At 44.1% G+C, this 20,113-nt stretch overlaps 1 protein-coding gene across 2 annotated transcripts; it reads right to left on the minus strand.

Moving 5' to 3' along the window:
- Positions 1-11,503: 11,503 nt before the first annotated feature.
- TNIP2 (TNFAIP3 interacting protein 2) lies at positions 11,504-19,749 on the minus strand. Of its 2 annotated transcripts, none has more exons than XM_076335816.1 (6): positions 19,567-19,749; positions 16,436-16,741; positions 14,385-14,468; positions 13,546-13,827; positions 13,051-13,170; positions 11,504-12,549 (listed from the first exon to the last, which is right to left on the minus strand). In XM_076335816.1, exons 1-6 carry the CDS (start codon positions 19,654-19,656, stop codon positions 12,268-12,270), a joined length of 1,164 nt encoding a protein of 387 aa, XP_076191931.1. In that variant the 5' UTR covers positions 19,657-19,749; the 3' UTR covers positions 11,504-12,267. The 2 variants fall into 2 exon arrangements, with proteins under 2 accessions (XP_076191931.1, XP_076191930.1); XM_076335815.1 differs by having other exon boundaries at positions 19,186-19,749.
- Positions 19,750-20,113: the final 364 nt, after the last annotated feature.

A 20,113-nucleotide genomic window follows, 5' to 3' on the forward strand; every position in this document is an offset into this window, starting at 1 on the left:
CATTTGAATTGAGGAATTTCTAGAGTCTGCCAAAAAAAAAAAAAGTGGAAGATTTCTTTCCTTCCTCTTCACCCTCCATCCCTGCCAACAATGGACTGTGTCGTCTTTCTTATAAACACTTCAAGAAGTGTTTGTTTTGGAAGCCGTGCCGAATACGCCATTTTTCTGAATATTCCGCACTGGTTCCTGAGATAAGCATGTCACTTCTTTGTCTAGTGTTTTAGCTGAGGTTTTAGGTGTCTCCTCTGTATCTCTAAAGGGTATTTATTTACCTGTAGATCTTGAATACTTTGAATGTGACAGTTAATAAATAAATATATAAAATCCCTCTCAGGATTGGGGTCAAAAGGGGAGCAGGAGAAAGGGAGAAATAGGTCTATTTTTTAACAATAATAATTCATCAAAATCAACAAGTATTTTGGTTGTTAGTTTTGGGGTTTTTTTGCTTGACTGGTGTCAAATAGCTCAAGCTGAGGTTAACCTGGGGGTCCTGGTAGGCAAATTGAACATGAGCCATCAGTGTGCCCGTTGTACTAAAGGTGGCTGCCGTTAGGCAGAGTGTTGCCAGCAGGTCAAGGGAGGTGATCCTTCCCCTCTGCTCAGCACTGGAGCAGGGATTCTGGTTCTGGGCTTCCCAGTACGACAGAGACACGGACATACTGGAGAGAATCCAGCAAAGGGCCACAAAGATGATTCAGGCCTTGGAGCATCCGTCAAACAAGGAGAGGTGATAGCTGGGACTGTCCGACCTGGAGAAGAGAAGGCTCGGGGGTCTTCCCAATGTGTATAAATACCTGATATGGGGGCAGTACAGAAGATGGATCCAGACTTTTCTCAGTGGTGACCAGTGACAGAACAAGAGGCAATGGGCCCAAGTTGAAATACGTGAAATTCCATTTAAACATAAGCAAAAACTTTTCTACTGTGAGGGTGACTGAACCCAGGAGCAGGTTGCATAGAGAGGTTGTGGACTCTTCATCCTTGGAGGTGGTCAAAACCTGACTGGCTACAGCCCCAGGCAGCCTGCTCTAGCTGACCCTGCTTTGAGCAGGGTGGAGTTGGACTAAATGGTCTTCAGACCTTCCTTTCCCCAAGCTCAACTATTCAGTGATTTTTGCAAACTTGCAATTGATTGTGACAGTCATAAATTTGATTTAGACAAATAATTCATGCCTAGACCTGCTGTCTTCATTCAGAGTTCCAGTAAGTTTCTTTGTATTTCCTTTAGGTACTGGCTCCATGCCCACGTCCTTTTCTGTGAAGTTTAATTCCTATCAGTACTCTTGCATGCATACAGAATTTTCCATTATTGATTTAATAGATGCTTAAAAGCTATTCTACTGTTTATTTCCTAAAAATCATGGTCAGTCTTGGCTTCCAAATCAGTGAGCTTTTATAGCCTTTTGATGTGTTTATATTATCCTCTTTCATATTTGACGTCTCACTTGCAGAGAGCTGGAGTGGAAATCCCAAACTCCAGGCAGAAACACAAGTTGACATTTTCTGAACCTGTAGTCCACAGCTCTTGCCTTAAAGAGATTCTGGCTTTCCAAATGTGAAGGATCCCGCACTGCTTACACTGGGGTCTGAGTCTGTTACCTGCCTCAGCTGTCAGCCTCTTGTGTAGATCAGACTCGTCTTGACTCATGAGCAATTGCATCAGTAACTGGAGTAATTGCACCAGTATAAACAACTGTGTAGCTACAGGTTGTACTGGTTTGGTGCACTGAAGACCTGAATGGCTGTTGCAGGTGGTGTTGCTACTGCAAGTGCTCCCTGAACTCATCAGCGGCTGAACTTTCACTATTCAAACCGTGCCTGTTTGGAAATAGGTGTTAATGATGGGTTGATATATTGAGTAAGGCAGGTTTTTGAATCACAGCCTGTTCATGGACATCAAGTAATGGGGTGGGTTGGGTGTACTGGAGACTTGCTCATTGTTCTATAGCTGGGATTTTTAGTCAGTATAGCTTTCAAAGGTTGGTTGGTTTGTTTGTTTTAATGCACTTAAGTTGCATGATCATGGTAATTATTTACGTAACCCCCAACTGTGGGCACAGCCTTAAACTACAGCAGTGCATCAGGCCTCAGAGTTAGCCTCTTCAACCTGGGCATGTCGAATCGGTGACTGCCTAAAAGCACGGGTGGATGCAACTTGCTGGTCCTTGCAAAAACCAGCTGAGACAACTCAGGTACAGAACCAGGCCTGCCTGCTTGCTCGTTCTTTGTCAGCCACAGGGAGGAAAAACATTTAAATAATGTGGAAAACTATAGAAAGAAGAGCCCCAATGGAGTCTGTAGCCTGTGACCATACAAAGTGTACAGGTGACCTGAGGCTGAGATTTTTAGCGTACCCAGCCCAGGGCTTTCTTCATGAAATCATAGGGTTGTCTCATTGAAACGATGTCAAAACAGTTGCACTGTTTGCACAAAGCTTGTTCTGGTTTGTGTTAGCACCATCTCTAGAAAAACTGCAGGGATGCCCCTGTGTTGTACACAGTGCCACGAAGCACAGTGCTTAAATGAGTCATAGCCCTCTGTCTTCCTCAAGCTGAAAGCTGCATAGAGGAGCTGGAACTTGACTTTGAAAGTCCAGTCAAACATTAGCCACTTTAATATTAAGCCTTATAACAATATTAACACAGGCTTGTAGACAAACTGCTTAAAGATTCAGAAGAATTGCTGAAGAGGTATGCAAGCCCACCTTCTTACTTGTAGGTATTGGGGTCCTTTTCTGTAGATGCTGGGGACATTATGTGCCCCTCTGGTTAAGGAAGCAACCCGAGATCAATTTTGTGAAAATCTGTGTTACAAGTTATCTGTTCTCACTATGTGTTTTTGCACTATTGCAGCAAAACAGAAACACTTGCAAGTAGGTTTAGTGCAGGCATCCTTTTGGGGCTTGACTCAAAATCATTCAGTTGCCCAGACTCTGAAAGAGGTCCAGGTATAAATTTTGGTGACTGCAAGATCTAAGTTGTTTACAGCTGCTGGGAGCGCAAAGGCACAAGCTGACTGCAGGGAAGAGTAAAAGGTAGCACTCGCCTGCCTTTCCAGACTGCGAGTGGCTTTTACTGATCAAGTATTTCCCAACCTTGTTACTGCCCAGTGAGTGTAACAACTGCTATTAATGCACGCAGGAGAGTACAGAAGAGGCAGGAGGGAGAGTGTCCTCACGCTGTTTTGCAACACTGCACATTTGAAGTTCCTCAGCTGTGCTAAGAGGAAGTGGTTATTCGGCTTTGCTGCCATTTCAGGAAGGATAAAGCTCCAGTACACTTTCCCTGAGAGTCACCTGGAAACCACAGAGGTAAAAATTAGTATTTGCCCACTGTCTGTCAAAGGAGATGCCACCAGGAGGAAACTTAGGACAAGGTGAGCACAAACCCTGAGTTGAGGAGAAAGGCAAGACCGGTGCAATCCCCACTGCACAGGAGTTACACTGGTCAGCACACACTATTTTTTTCCCCCCTAATGGTTATTCTTAGGAGTTGAAGACTTTGACATTTTGTAGGAGGGGGTGCGGTGCCGTGTGACCGGTGTGTGTAGGTGCAACAAAACGAAGCCTCGAAACAGTTCACAAAATAAGTTGTCGCCCATTCTTTAGGTGATGGTGACGAGGTGGTTGTGCTCATCAATTTTTTCCACTGCACATTGTGCCTCCCCAGGAGCTGTCACTGTGCAGAGACTTTAGGGGATTCCGCATCTGGTTATCAAAGGATGGATCTTGTGTGGGAGGGGAAAGCCTGCCTGCACTCCACACTGGCTCCTAGTCTCTGCCACAGAGATTCATCTAAAAAGATGACTTAGTGCATGTAACTGTCTCTAAAACACCCTGGTCTGGTCCACTGCTTTACCTCGGTGTCTCTTTCAAACAAATTCCACCTTACTCCGCTTTCCAGACCCTCTGTGCTCGGTGGCAAGTGCTGCAGAGCCGTGCCATCTGTGGGGAGACAAATTCCTGGTTTGCACGTAGCACAAATCTTTTGGGCTGTCAGAGACCTCCCATCGGTCCCAGCACACCACCGGGCACAATCTATGTCCTGTATATTTTGGAATATCTTTCTTGCAAGAAGACTGGCCCTGAAAAGGTATAAAATCTCACAGGTGCCACGTGGGAGAGTGGTGATGTTACCTCTGGAGATGAAGTGCCTTTTGATGACCACTCATCTCTATAATACAAGAGGTACTTGAAGAAGCAAGAAGGGCAATCATATGGTGCTTTTGGGGCCAAGTTGTGTGTCTTGGTGACTAGAGGCACTCAACTGGGGTGGCCAGTATCACAGGCTCTGGGTCCTGCCCCAAGAACTCTTCTTGTGTTTGAGTGTGATTGGAATAGGGCAAAAGTGGGCTCTGATCAGTAAGTGGACTGCTCAGGACAGAGAGAGGGCCTGGCCTCCTCAGTCCTGTTAAAAGATATTACTTGTGGGTTTAAAGCTATTTTAGAGTCATGGGGGAGCTGTCAAAATTCTGCTTTATAAAAAAAACCTAGAGGCGCAAGCTCAGAAGCAGAGCTTATTTTGCATCATTCACCCTCTAATAGAGGCTAAAATCCCTTCTTTTTTTTAGCAGAAGTGTGTGTACCTGCACATGCATGCCTATTGCCTGCTACACCCAAGTTTCAAATTCCCTGCAAACCACTGCACTCCTTGATCACTCCCTGGTGATGCAGTGTTACCTTCGTCTGTAACCCTTCAACTTCTCTTCAGAAGGTTGCTTTTCATGGCTAATTTTAGGCCTGACCTTGCAATTACAGGTACTGTGAGCTTCAGCTTCCTGTTTAAAAGCTGCTCTCAGGACGCGGCTCTGTAGTGACAAGGTTAGTCTCCTGGGTTTTGCTTGCTCTTCCCGCATGCTGTAGCCACTGTTCTGTAGGATCTTCACGTGCTCTGGGCTCTCACATCTCTTCCCCTCTCAACATGCTCACCCAGCGAAGAGCATCCCAGACAAATGGATACTGGTAACTGGGAGGCTGTTGTTTTAAGAGCAATTAAGAGCATTAGAGTAGATCACCATGGACCTCATTAATGAATTTTGTAATTGCAGTAAATTAAAAGACTTTTATATCTTCCCATTCCTGCCATTGATAGATGTAATTTTTAACAACATTTAGACTTCATACTCTCTCCAGGCAGTTGCATTTAGTGTGATGCCCCTCCTCTGCGCTGTGGAGCAGCGAAGCACAGACAGACAGACTTCCTGCACATCTCTGCTTCGTTGCTGGTGTGACAGGGGACGTATCCCTCATCCTAAGGATCATCTCATGGACATTCACAGTTAGCGTCTGTTTGATCCTTAACTACAGATACAACTTGTCCCTCCGAGGTGAAGGTTTCCTGGCCTCGTAGCAGAGGACGTGTGTTGCTGGAGAGCTGTCACTGGGAAGAAGACCCTGCCCACTGCTGTGCCCAGGTGGGCCTGCACTGAGGTACCCAAACATGGGGGAAGATGCCCCCCTCAAAAACACATCCTGTCTTGTGCCCACGACACGTGTGTAACAGGTGCTGTTTCAGTGCACCACTTAACTGCCTGAAAAACATGATGTGTTTTAGGGGTCATGCCATGTTGTGAGTATAAGGAGGGGTCTGGAAGATGCAGGCTGCTGGTGGACTTCTGCCCTACTCGCCTCTCTGTGCTGCTGTTGCTCTTCTGGATCTTTGCTTTAACTATCCTGTTGTGACATGTGAGGGGCAGAGGTGGGCTTTTGCAATGTGCTTGAACAAGTCTCAGATGCTATTAAGGATGGGAACCGCCCTAGCTCTTGTTTTTTAGGGACCTTACACCAGGTCTCTTATGGGGCTTGCTCGGTGGCTCTGGCAGTGCAGAGCAGCCAATGCTCAAGGAGCAATTCCTAAAATGCACCCAGTAAGTGTGTCTCATGGGTGACAGGTGTTCCTGCTGGTAAAGACCAACCACTACTAAAGTTTAGGGCTCAAACTGGGACTGGTTTTGGTGGAGGGCAGAGAGGCCCCTTATACAGCAGCCAGGATCAAAGGGAAGATCCCTTTCCTTCTGGAGATGCCTGGTTCCCATCTGCCAGCTGTCACTGGGGGTGGCACATGGGAAAGCTCTGTCCTTCCACCTGGGGAGGTAAGAACAGGCCTTGCAGAAGGTGGAGCAGGTGCTCACTGCTGAGGTCAGAAGAGGAGCTGAGAACCACTAAATTAGATCTGCATCAGTGAGGACAAGTTCAGACGGTGGGAAGGAGGAGTAGGATGCTCTTTTAGACTGTGTTCACCTGTGGTGTGTATGAGTCACTTCACATCCCACTAAGTCCCCCTTTCTCTTGTTAGATGTTGTTCTTCCTCGAATGTCTGCGGACCTTTGTATGCCTCTCTGGATGCCTGAGCTTCCTTGAGACGTGGTGGTGACACGGTCAGAATGAGGGCTGATTCCTCTGTGGGTGTCTGAGCTCCTTTCTTTACTCCTTTTCGCCCTCGTATGAGCTGGGATCACTTAGTCCAAGGAGATCTGAGCTCCTCTCATCTCCCCCACCGTGTGTCTCGAGAGAGATGGAGACCCTGCTCTGTAGCGTAGACCTGCTTCGCACTGGGCAGGAAAAACCCCAGGGCTTTGTGAGTGGGACTAGTCACAGTGGGGCTGCTCCCAGAGCTGGTACGTGTGCCTGTGGCTCTCCTCCCAGCCCGGGGCCCAGGTGGCAGGCGCAGGTGGCTGGTTTGCACAAACTGCAGCTGGCCTGGCGCAGGGAGGGCTGTGGGGGCACAGCTGGAGGGAGGCCACAGGTTGGCCTCTGTGCCAGCAAGGCACTATTCCCTTGGTGTGGGCTCCTGTCTCTACAGAGGAGGGAACCCCGGGGATCACCCAAGTCCAGACTGCTGTGGAGCAGGACATCGAGCTGTGAAACTCACTGTCCCATTCAGTCATGCCATTTTGGGCTGTGCAGGGGAGGTTTGGGATGTGGCTAGAGGAAGTCTGGCTGCAGCAGGAACCAAGAAGCTCAGCAAGGTGTGGGATGTGGTAGTGCTGGCCAAAGAGCTGGCAGGGCAGACACCAGGCTTGCCTGGTAACGTGTGTGCCCCTCCTGTAATAACTGCCTGTGATCTTTGCATGTAACCAAGAAGGTGTCTATTGGCGATTTAAAAAAAAAAAAACCAAACCAACAAAAAACAACCAAATGCTTTTTGCATGAAGACAGATTTGACAGACTGGGTGAATGCAGGATGGGGGAGGAGGGGAGAGAGAAGGTTGCAGCAGTGACAGGGAGGGGATGGAGGTGGACCTGCAAGGATGGGGTCCCACTGCTCTTTCCTTCCTTGAGAAATTAGAGTGTGAAAGCCTCAGGCGAGGTGAGTTCACGTGACACCGAGGAGGTGGGCATCAGCACGAGCAGCCAGAGCTGCCCTGCTCGCACGTGCTCGGCCCATCCATCAACCAGGTCTCCAGAAGGCATGCTGGAGGGCTGGCCTGGGGAACGACAGTCAGGGGAACGAGCGTGGTTAAGCCAAGTACACACTTCAAATGGGGGGTTTTTTGTGCCTTCTAGAAATAAGCTGTCTCGTAACCTGCCATCTGGTTCAGTGCTGTTCACAGTGGAGCTCCATGTGCTATGGAAATATCTCAAGAGCCTGAGGGAGGTTATTGGCCACTATAGATGCCATACATCCAGTGCATGTTGTGAAGAGTTCTTGCACCAACAGCTTCTTACCAGTAAATGTAAAAAAGGAGGAAAAAGCGGACGTGCTAAAGAGAAAGGGGAAGAATGCACTGAGCTGCAGCAGGAGTGGAGGCTGTGCCACTTGGGACAGTTGGTGCCTTTCAGGAGCCCCTGTTCCGGCAGTTGCTGCAGAACCTTGTAAAGCCCCAGCCGACCTTGCTGGAGCTCTGACCCCCCAGCTAGGACGGCCTGCAGCAGGGAAAGGTTCAGTGAGGGTGCTGGGCTGCGCTTTGCCCTTAGTGAGCGATTTGAGGCATCAGGTGAGAAGGCAGGAGTGCTTAACCTGATACCCCATCCCTCTGCTGAGGTCCTGCTGGGTTGACCTAGTGCTTTGTAAGTATTTCTTATGCTTTAGGTTTTTAGCTGACCCCCCCCAGCTGATAGCTACTGGAACATGGTACTAGGAAATATTACTACAGCATACTTTGAATTCACATAGATTTTGTAGAAAAAAAATTTGAGACTTCCCTTTTTTAGAATGAGAAGCACTGCTGTTCTGAGTACAACGGTGTGGCATCTTGTTTGGAATTTCCCTTGCTTTCTATATATACACATGCAGCGAAGCCACAGGAAATGGAAGTTTAAAAAAAATACCATAGAGCATAGGTATCTGCTTCTTGACAAATTTTATTCTTGTAGTCAGTTTTATTATTAGTGAGCACTTAATCTTGAGGCATCATTTAAGGCTTGTTTTAAAAGATGTGATGTCCTAAACCATCAGAGGGGGAAGCAGACGTTGCCTTAAAAGTTGCAGAAGATTTGAGAAGCTTTTTAGGCTCTATACTGCTCATGCTACAGAAGACAGCATTATTGTTGAGCTTCTCTCCCTTGGGGCTTTTGGGGTAGGGATCAACTTCTGAGGCTTCTCCCAGCTGTATTTTCTGAGATTCAGTGAGTCAGTCTTGCCTACAGCTGCTGTCATGATTGTGCGCTAAGGGCCTGCTTCTGCATGGCAACCAGCATAGTTATTAGTAAACAGCATTTACTTTAAAATCCCAAGCAAAATACATTATAATTAGGTCTAGGAGTAATGAGAACCAGCTTGCCAGCACTTGGAGGATATATATGGCTGGTAAACCTCATTGTTGGTAAGACAGCTGCTCAGGAGCTCTGAGCTCATCCCGAGTCTGAGCTCGGGTTGGTTTGGAGAGCAAAACCGAGGGAAGGAAATTCAATGAGGGAGAAATTTTAGGAGAAGGGATGGACTAATCATGAAGGTAATTGGACAAATACATCTTGCCGGCGCTTAATATGCTAAGACACATTCCTACAAGTCCCAGAAGAGACATCCTGCCTCCTCCCAGCCTCCTCGGACCTACAGAGGTATCTCTGTCTGTCTTCTACTGTTGGCATGCCTCTCCAGTATGGGCATTGCTCACTGGCAACGAGAGACTTACAGAAGCCTGAATGGGCATTAACTTTGCCTGACAACAGGGTTCAGTTACCTTGGATGCCTTTTGTTACCAATACAGCAAATAAGGAACCGAGTCCCATACGGTCATGAGTTATTCTGTATGGTTTAGAGTCTCTTGTGTGAGGACTTGTTTCTGCAGTTTTACAGATGATGTGTGTTTCAGTGAACAAGCGTGGTACAAATGTATAACGAAAGTTCATAAAGTTTATGCTATTGAAGTTCCTTTCATTTTATGCAGTTACTTTCTTACTCATATGTCTTTATTGCTTTCTTTTGGGAAAGGAGCTGGGTTGCTTTTACCATTTAACCAAACAAGACATGCGTTACTTGGACAGGCATCCAAGTGGCAGAGGAAACCAGTGTGAGGCCAGAACGAGGTTTCCTTAATGTAAAGGGTTCAAAAAATGCTGGGAACTCATGGCTGCTCTCACTTCAGTGTTGGGGCAGTGGAGCTGACAGTTTTAATGCATATTCTGGTCTACAAGTTGAGGAATCTGAATTGTAAATGTAGGTGGTGGCGGTGGTAATTGCTTGGGATGCCTTGATGTGTATGCTTTGCCTGGTGAGGAGAGGGCAAGTAAAGATTTTATACTGTTTCTTCAAGAGATCTACCAGTGACTTTGGTGTAAAAGTCAAAGCATTGGGTAACAGACAAATTTTCTAAGGAGGAATAGTTTATGCCCTATAATCTGAAACAAACATTTGCATGTAAGAAAGACACTGGTAGTTCTTCATAGTGTTTGTAACTGGTTTCTTGGTTAAGACAAAACAAAGAAATAGGTAGGGCTTTTTACCAGCTGGAAAAAAAACCTCAGTAGGAAATGTTAAAATAAAATAGCTCTCAAGTGAGGTATTTTTATACTGAAAAACAGCAGATCTGTCCTAGATTTTTGCCACAGGTATTCAAATTCCAGACAGTTATTGCATAGCTTTAGGTGGTAGCTGTAATCTGTGCTTGACCTGTAACGTCACCTGTTTGTGTCTGTTGGTCCAGTGTGGTCCTCTATGGAGAGAGATCCGGTTTCCCAGCACTGAAGTGCCCTCCTTTCCCAGGATTCGGACTCTAATCTCTGCTCTGACAAGGGGACTAATTCACAGGTCTTGAAACCACAAGAATATGTACTGTTAATTTCTATGTACTGCAGACTGTAGATACTCTTATCTAACTCTTGCATCTATTTCTAATAGTTGTAGGTCAGTCTGTCCAACTGTACCCACAGGGATTAACCTGAGTGGAAAACCTACAGCAGACTTGAGCTTCTGACTGATATATATTAAAGCAGTGACCATCTCAAATGCAATAAAACACAATGCACTGCCAAGATCTAACTTATTTATTGTTGTGTTTGTCTTCGTAACTATCTTGTAATGTGAATAACTAAAAAAAAAAAAGTCCATATTCTGCTGTATCAATCACTGGCAATATAGCATTGGTGTACACTGGAGCTGTAAACAAGGCTTGTCTAATGAGAACAGTCAGAAAAAGTAAGATTAGCTTATGCCACAGGAAGTTTAATCATGTTTCTCAGCCTATATTCTGCGGGCTGCATCTGATCTCTAAGACCTTAAAAGGTGATGTATAAAATGGTCACTAAAAAAAAAAAAGGCAAAAAATAAAAATCTCTGCATGTTTGTGCATGTTGTGTTGGGAAAAACCAGCTAGTGATCAATCACAGGTTTGCGATCAGTTCAAGATTAGATTAATAAGAACCATTGCAACAGCACACTGCATGCAATGGCCCACGCATCTTTTTTGTTAATATCCCACCTAAGGCAACATTGGCATAAACCATCATCTTCATTTGGGCTGTAACAGGATCATGAAAAGGAAGTGTCAAGGAAAATACCCACAATCCTCCTAAAGTATAGTACTGGGAAGGAAACAAAGCAGAGGGCAGTGGTGGTATTATACAAAGTAACCTTTCTTTAATTATGAAAGGTCATGGTTGCACTAGGCCTTTACTTTGTCTGTATCCCATCCTTAATGCCAGCTCTGACGTGGTGAGAAACACCTGGAGCCAAGGCTGAAAAAACCTGTGGCCCTGTTACATTTGTACAAATGTAACTTCAACAAATAGCAGAGGACTGTTTTGAGAAGTATTAAAGTTATCTATCTCCAGTGTAGATACGATGAGAAGAAATTTAAGCTAGCATTGGCGTTGTCACAGACGTGTGGCAAGGTAGGGCGTTAAATGTGTTCTCATGCATCTGAAAGGTCATTCTTCCTCTCATAAATGAGGAGTGATTTTTCAACATATTTGAAAATAGTCGGAGACACTGGTTATCACTGAAGTAATGAAATAACTCATATCTGAAACCATGACATTTAGTTAGCCCTTAGTATAGTTACTGGGACTACTCCACATTTAAATACTTACACTGAAAGAGAGATTTTTGACCACTTTACTAATGTAGTAAAGCAACTGCATAATCACTTTTATTATAAAAATAATCCTTAGGTAAAATACAAATACAATCAATAATTACACAAATATGCATTTACAAATGTGCAAAATAGTAACTTATGGCACAGAAAAAGTAAACACCCCTGTGCATGGTTTCTGTGCAAAGAGACAAGCTAGTTGTAGTCAATAACCAGCCCTTTCATATTTTCTTCACTTCTCCTGATTTCAGCTGAACACAAGGATTTTCAGATGAAATGTCTGAAAGTTCAGCCTCAACAGACAACATATTAAAATACTTCTGCTTTTAGCCCAGATAAAGCACAGTAAGATTTTTCCCACCTTCTGCCAAAATGCTCCTCCCCTGTTCTTTAGCCTACATTTTTGGAAGAGGAGGAAAATTTCAAGTTCAGTAATCTTTTTCACAAGCCTTCGGACTGCTGTAAAGAATTCAACTCGAATACAAGTCAAGCTGCAGTCTGAAGCTAACTACCACTGTAAGTTTCAGTTTAGTTTGTAGTAAAATTTGCATTATGCTTGCCTTCCTCATAGTTGTAAAAAATAATTCTTCATAACAACACTTTGCTTTATCTTGAAGTCTTTCATACAGTCCAAGAGAATGTGAAATCAAATAAGAGGTAGATATTGTTCATCCTCCTAATTCCTAAGAGCTGTCCATTTGAATTACTCTTGGTTTAGGACTGTAGGAGATACGTACAGAGCAAGGTTTACTCTCTATAAAGTAGTGATCAACTTACACGCCTCACATCACGTGGTCACTGACAACATTCAGCAACATGCTTGAGGAATTCATCACTGAGTTCATCACTGAAAAACCTCATACAATGAGGGCATCTAAGTTCACCCTGTGCCCTGCCCTCGGATCCTGAGTTTCCATTGTCCACAGCTGGAGAAGCTTGTTCAGACTGTGAAGATGTTCTTCTCATGCCTGTTTGGCCCGGGCTATTGCCTCGTAGATGTTCAACATTTGTCTGTACAAACATGTGATTTTGGTTACCAATGTGAACTCTGAAATGACTACTTGTGTCTCTTGAGTCCTAGAAAGAGAAAGAAGAGCTCTTGAAAAAGGTGCAGTAAAAAGATATTCTTTAACAGAGTATGTTATCACCTTTATCTGAAAAACTGCTCATGTTTTTATCAGAAGATCTGTAATTAAAATTATGCATCAGTTTTTGCAGTTTTATTAATAATAGTTGTAAAGAAGGCTTGCAGAAAACACAGAATACAGCCAGCGTGCTACTTTAAAGATGCCACTGTTACAAGAGTCATGGCTACCCTTCTCTTCCTTCTAAGAATTCCCCCTTACTATGTTGATCCAAAATAGAAGGAAAATGGACTGCAAAGGGGTATTACATGTGTACTGGGAAGCATCTCCACTAGAACTCAGACTATGAAATAACGTAAGTTTTTGATAGCTGCACTGAGCTGAAATGCTTTTAGAAGTACTAAGATTTATTAAAAATATACTTAAAAGTATATTTTAGTCCTGAATTCTGTTGACATGTTTTAATTGAAAAACTACCATGTTGCTTTCTTACCTGTCGTCTTGCTAGCTGGTGTTGCAGACATGCAACTTCTGCCTGAAGCTCTTGTATTTTACTCTGTGCTCGTTCTCTGTCTGATCTCTCAGATGTGAAATCATCTTTATAAACTAGGACCTGAAAAAGAATTATTATGTTAGTATTTATAAATTAGAGCATTGGCAGGTTAGATTAAAAAGTTGAGGCTGTGATTCCTTTGTTTGTAAATACTTATTCCCAGAATCTCACTATTATCTTCTCTATCATATCTGTACTTTAAAGGTATTTGTATTTCTTTTTCAGATCTTTCATATTTTGTATTAAAGCCAGTAGAACTGCATGCAGTTCTTTAGTGAATTTCCTAGAATCTGTGTTGTTAAGTATCTGTATAGCCAAATGTGGCAAGACAAGTGGCAAATGTCAAAAGAAATAATCTCATTTTTCCCCCTTGGACTTCAGTGGTCTGGGGAGAAACTAAGAATTCCCACCTCTAGGAAAAAGAAACTTAATGACCTGTTGCTCCAGCATTTGTATGCGCTCATTATCTCCTTCACTAGCCTTCTTCACATCTTCCAATTCTCTCTTTGTTTTTATGCATTCATTCATTTTTTCTTCCAGTAGCTTGTTTAACCGGAATATCTCTTTGTGCATCAGGTCAGAATTCGTTTGTGCTGAAGTTATGCCGTGCTGCTGCTCCAGTTGCGACTTCATCTCTTTTAGCTGCAAGTGGAGTCGCTTCACATACTCGTCCCTACTTGCATCGTATTTCTGCCATTTTGCATTTAAGTCTTCCACCTGAAAGATTACCCAGGAGAGTCATGAAGAACATAAAGACACAAGCTTCTAAGCTTTCATAGACTGCCTATATGTGCAGGACCAAAATTCTCTAAAAGAGAATATAATATGCTGACTCAACTGCTGAGTGTGGATAAGCCACTTCACAGGGCAGCAGAAGATTATCATGCTATAAGCCAGGCTCTTCACAGGCAGTCTTCCCCATTCCCTAGTCCGTACGGACAGTATCAAATAATATGGAATGGGAGGGGTCGGCGGTCACCCTGGGCCTAGTGCTGCTGTTCTGGGGCAGAATACTGATGCATGGAAGGAACACAAATTTTTTTCTTCTGCAGTGTATTTTTAACAAAAAAACCCAATACATTAAAAATAATGTACTAAGTTGTTCATAGCTAAGGGAACAAAGACTATGTGCCATGTTGAAAGGATTAAGAAAAATTTTGGACTCGCATTAAACTGCCATTTAATTAGATTAACCAGGCCTTACCTATTCCAAATGTACTGTAATTCAAAATAGTCAATCAAATCTTAATCTTGTACAAAATGAAAGTACTCACATGAGATACTTTTTGTTTTAACATCCTGTTTTCATCTTGTAGGTTGCAGATAAGAGCTTGAAGTGAAGTTTCGTTGTCTAAAAGCTGTAATTTTCAGATAAAAGAAGCGTTACTTTAACATAAAAATCCCAAACACTTAGATATGCTGTTAAACTGGAAGTAATCTTTTTTAAATTCCTCTAAAACTATTTGCTACCAGTGAAACAAATGCATACATCTAGCTCTACTTATTTCTATGTAGTATATTTCTAAGTACTAATAGTATAGCCTACAGCTATTATTAATAAGCAGAGCAAAAATGTACTCGGGTTTTTACCACCTTGGTATTGCTTTTAAATAGATCTGTGTGGTGTCAAAAACATATCTGTCTTACCAAATTCTAAGCCTACTGAAGGTAACAAGAAAAATACCACACATTTTGCATGCATGAGGGTCTACACTGATGACAACAGAGCTGAACAGTTCACACAAACTCCTTGGAAACTACTTGTTTGGAGTGGGGGAACACATGACAAAGACACAGATATGCCTTCATCTTGCTTTGTTATTACTGTCAATTTTGGCCAGTACTAGGAAGAAATTACTGAGGGGGAAAAAAACCCTGCTTGATAAATAATTGACTAAAATGATACCCCTTTTTTACAGTTGTGACATCTGCTTAAAAAACCCCCAGTGTACGTGAGTAATATAGAACACTTTTGTACAAAATTCCCTAGAATCAGCTAGTAATTGCATCTGAAATTTCTCTTCTTCAACAGGGAAGTCCCCACTGTACAAGGTTAGCTACTTATTACATATATCAAAGTCAATCAAGTTTCCTGTCTATCAATTACATGTAAAATATGATAATACTAAATGCTTCAAGTCCCTTAAAAAAATCCTTTCTTATATCTAGTCAACCTCTAACTATTTCTTACAGGTAACTTTAATGTGAATAAGTTTTCTTTGGAAATGCTCCTGGGATGTTTTACAAAGTAGAAGTAAGCAATGTATAGAGTTTATCATAAAAGCATAGATGAGCAGTTGTGAAACACAGCATTGCCACTATGTAGCAGTAAGAGCATGAGACAGAATCTTTTTTTTTTTGTGAGAATTGGCTGTAGCATCCTACTCAATAGGCTGATCTGTTATTGAAGGCAGCACCTCTGTTATTTCCTTATGGTATTATCATGAATTACCCAACAACTCACAACCATCATGATTTCTGGAACAACAGGACAACACAATCTACCTCTACCCTATGCTGAAAAGCTTCCGCTAAGGTGATGATGTGGCAAAGCCACACAGCCATTAGCAAAGTACGCCAAAATCCAGGTGTTTCTTTGTGCCCCTCAGTGGCATTTCTGCCACCTTCCTATCATGAAGCAATTTTTCTAAACATCCCTGCTGGAGAGAAACATTGCCTTGCACTGGGGGTCCGGGGGGAACCCCAGAGGGGAAAAAAAAAAAAAATTAAGACACCTTGACTCATTCTTCCCTAACCATCTTTCTCTAGGTCTGTACTATGTGTGCAAAGCCAAACCCTGATCCGAGAAGACCACATGCTATAGAGTTCTTAATATAAATACTGCTTTAAAATATCTCTACTTTGTTTTGTGATTTAGATGCTTAAACAAGTAATCAGGAGATATCACCTTCAAAAGCACAGCACCATCTAGTGACGCACAGAAGCATGCTGTGGTATAAAGAAGGTACTGTCTCCTGTATATGCAAGGAAGAACTGTAATCATGGAATTGCTGAGGTTGGAAGGGACCTCTCAAGATCCTCTCCTTTCCAAAAAAACCCAAACAAACAAACAAACAAACACCTCTGATGACAAGATGGCCAAAATGCAAGTGATTGACAACTGCTTCCATCCTAAATTTTTGGTACTTGGAATTATTTAGAGCTTGCCATGGTAGTCTTTTCACCCACGTAATTTCATAGATGAAATTATTTAAAGGGATGTTTCTCACCACTCCCCAGTTACAACAATTACAAATTATCATATTGTAATTAACACCGCAGAAGCTAGTAAGACTTTAAAGAAACATAGTAGCAGTAAGAATACCTGATTAGATCTTTCGGTAGGTATCCGGTCATCTGAATTCCCCTTCTCTTTCCTTTGCTTCTCTTCTAGACATTTTGCCAGATGTTGACACATTTCTGCTGTGGATGCTAATTTGCGTTGAAGTTGGTGAGTTTCATCGGTGAGTGAACGGCACAAAACATCGCTGGTGGCCTGAGCCTTCTCTCTCTCTGCCAAGCTCTTCTGAAGTCGTAAGATTTCTCTCTCCTTTTCGTATGGAGGCTGATTTATCATCTGCTGTATCTCTCCATTTTTCTCCTCTAGTTGCTGATTCAACTTCTGTACTTCCTAAACATAAGGGGGAAGGGAAGTTATTTAAAAGCAAAGTGAACTCAAAAGCCAAAATATTTCTAAGACTGAATTCCATAGTGCAGTAATTCCTATACTCACTGCAAAGTACTTAAAAAGTAAAATAAATCCAACTCATTTCTATATAATCACTCAACCTTTGAACTGACAGATCAGTCAAGCAAAATCAAGAACTGCTCGGACAGCTATACAAGCACTTCCTAGTCAGCAGAATGAAGAAATCAGAAACAACAGCAGAAATTCAGGAAGATTCTATGAAAAGATACAGAGCGGCAACAAACTAAAGATGGAACTTAGAAGAAACAAAGTAGTTTAGAAGGAATAACTATAGAGTCTGAGAAATGCTTACTGGTCCTGCATTCTAAATTACCAGATAGTAGAGATTTTCCTCAAAAAAAAAAAAAAAAAAAAAGGAACTGGAAAGTCATCTTATCAAAAACCAGTGAAGTGTATTCATTGCCTGGCACTGTCACAAGGACAAAGCAGAGGGAACATACACAGCAACCTTCCCACCTAGGAAAGGATGAGTGGTAAGGACAAGCAAAGAGAAAATGAAATCTGTGTGGCAGCAATGACTCTATTTTGGCCATAGCTGACTCTCCAAAGTATGTGAGAGGGTCTGACACACTCTTAGGAAACAACTGTATATCTCACTGCCGCACGTTCTTGTTGAATTGGAAGCTCTGTGGGATCATCCGCACTGTGTTAAGTTAACGTCTCTGCAGGTGTTTTGAGAAGGAAGAAGTTTGCTTGCTGATGGGGGTACAACCACTCTGTAGTACCATGCATCTGAAGTACACCAGTCCTGACTTTGTCAAAAACAGCTTGTGCTTGATATCCTCAAAAAGTAGCAGATGCTAGTAACAGAAACCTCTGCAGCACTGCTCCTCCAGGATCAATGATGCCCTGGATGCCAGCATAGACCATGAGACAGGTACAAGTTTAACTCTACCCTTCCAGTTCTTCGGGAGTGCTAATGGAGCTGTAAATCACAGGCAGCACTCTTCTTTGCCAGCACGTAGGCCTCTGACTTCGCAAAATGTCTTCTTGTTGTTGTTATTTTTAGTGACCATGATTTCAGTGTTTCTGATTGGGCATACAATATTTATTTCTAAAAAGAATAAAATTAATATCTAACTTACAGAAATAGCACTTGTTCTTATTACTGACATTTAAATTCTTTAGCATCATGCTAAATGCTAAATTTCCCCTTTGCTATAGATTAAAGACATTCAACATCAGACTTCAAAACATATTCAGATACCACAGGCTTGTCATCTGTCTGCAAAGTGTCAGTAAGATCATCTCTTATTACAAATTTCCAATCTTGAACTTATTTAAATGTATTTTAGGTGAGTCTCATATATGGAAAATGTTTTGTATAAGCATTAGGTCAAGAGGTTACTTATGACAAAAATACTTGTTTCAATTTTAAGCAGTCATTCTCAGTTTGGAAATTCCTTTATGCAGCTTCATATAGAAAGAAATGCTTTAAAATTCTTAAAGTATTTCAGACTGAACATGGGAAAGTCTTAATGACAGTAACAAAAATAGCACTTGTGGCGCATGGGAGGGGATACAGTTTTGAGACTTTTTTCTGTTTTCTGTCATAAAAGATACCGATTTCCCTATCTCATCTCCTCACAATCCAGACTTGCCAGTTACTTCTCCAAGTATTAACGCGCTGCCTTAATGTCAATACAAAAATCCATTTTCAAGTACACTTAAAAAAAAAAAAACCCACCACCACTTTAGTAGAAAAAGTGGTGGCATCGGTGTTCTGTAAGGTAAACAAAAGCTGTTGCATCTGATAAAGGGGAAGGTCTTCACTAAGTAATATGGAACTTCCACATTTGGGTTTTTTTTACTATTTTTCCTTCTCCTTGTGAGAATAGTTGCACGAAGATTTATAATGCCATGCTAAGTTTTTGGTTCAGGATTTTATGGTTTACCTTCTTGAACTTAATGCAGTGGGAACTACTATTGGATACAGACGGCCGAGTTGCTCTGGGCACAGTCCAGCTCTGGGCATACAGCGATAAAGCAAGTCCTGTCAAATGCACCAGCATTGCATTGCGGGGGTCAAAACATTTGCTCTCTTGTCCGGGCTCTGCCACCACCGGCTTGCTGTGCCACCCCGGGCAAGTCACTTAAACCACGTTGTCAGCGCTAGCGCCAGTGCACCCCAGCCTGTTTCCATAAACGCGAGTGAGCAGCCTGAATGCAAAACGCCTGCATCCTCCGTTCAGGCCAACCACTGCTGGTCTTCCTAAGCTTAAATTACTCATTTTCCTAGAGGAGTGCGGAAACACAGCTCCCGAGGTACATTCCGCTGCCACTCCTCGGGTATACGCGCACCCTTTCGCCCAGGGAGGCGAGGCCGCTGCCTGCCAGCGCTATTTCGAGGGCATTCGCGGTTTTACCTGGCTCAGAGCTTCCACTCTTCGCGCCGAGAGTTGCTCGCTGTCCCTGAGCTGCGCCCTGGCCTGGCCCAGCTGCTCTAGCAGGCTCTCCACCAGCGAGCGGGCCGGCTCCGCGCCCGCCGCCCCCGCCTCGCCGCCCGCCGCCGGCTGCTGCGGCTGGGCCAGGCTGCTCCGCAGCTCCCGGATGGTCGCCTCCTTGGCAGCCAGCTGCAGCTGGAGCTGCTTCAGTTGCTGAGCGGACTCGTGGTACAAGGTGCAGAGCGCGTTGTACCGAGGCACTTTATTCTTCAAGCTCCTGTTTTCCCGGTGCAGCTTCTCCAGCGTCTCCTCCACCTGTTTGAAGCGGGCCACCAAGGGGTCTGTACTGCTACCCTCGCTTACCGAGCACATGGCTGGGGAAGGCGAGCCGCGGTCACGCTGCTGCCCCTTCTCTTTCTTCTCCAGGGCGAGCAGTAATCCGGCCAGGTGCATATAAACCCCAAGAGGAGCCCTGCTGCTGCTGCTTCGCTCTTCCGCCTTCCCCGTCGGGGGAGGAGGATGGCCGTCCTCCTCGAAGGGCTCGCAGGACCGCCTGCTGCCCTTCCCCACCGCCGCCGCTTTTCTACGGCGCAAGGCGGGCCGGGCCGCGCTCCGCCTCCGCGGAGGGGGGAAGCCCGCCGCGGGGGTGGCCAGCGCTTTCCCCCGCCACCAGCGCGGGAGCCGACCCCGGGGGCAAGGCTGGCCGGGGAACCCCGGCGAGGGGTGAAGAGGAGAAAGGGCAGCCGGGAGCTGCGCGGGGGGGGGCGGAAACGGGAGCGGGCTGAAACCTGGGGGAGAGAGGGGGCCCGGGGTGGGCGGGAGGCTGCTGAGGGGACGGGGGAAGTCCGGGCTGAACGAGGGGCCGCTGAGAGGAGGTGGCTGAGGTGAATGAGAGGCGAGACTGCTGAAG

The sequence above is a fragment of the Aptenodytes patagonicus genome, chromosome 4 (assembly GCF_965638725.1).
Source record: "Aptenodytes patagonicus chromosome 4, bAptPat1.pri.cur, whole genome shotgun sequence".
Classification (NCBI taxonomy): Eukaryota; Metazoa; Chordata; class Aves; order Sphenisciformes; family Spheniscidae; genus Aptenodytes; species Aptenodytes patagonicus.

Excerpts from the sequence above, each read along its gene's own strand:
- TNIP2 (XM_076335815.1), bottom strand. The coding sequence starts at position 19,656 with ATGCACCTGGCCGGATTACTGCTCGCCCTGGAGAAGAAAGAGAAGGGG. Across the intron at positions 13,828-14,384 it reads TAAAACAAAAAGTATCTCAT|GTGGAAGACTTAAATGCAAA; the intron begins GTGAGTACTTTC and ends GTAATCTTTCAG. Across the intron at positions 12,550-13,050 it reads ACCAGCTAGCAAGACGACAG|GACTCAAGAGACACAAGTAG; the intron begins GTAAGAAAGCAA and ends TTCTCTTTCTAG.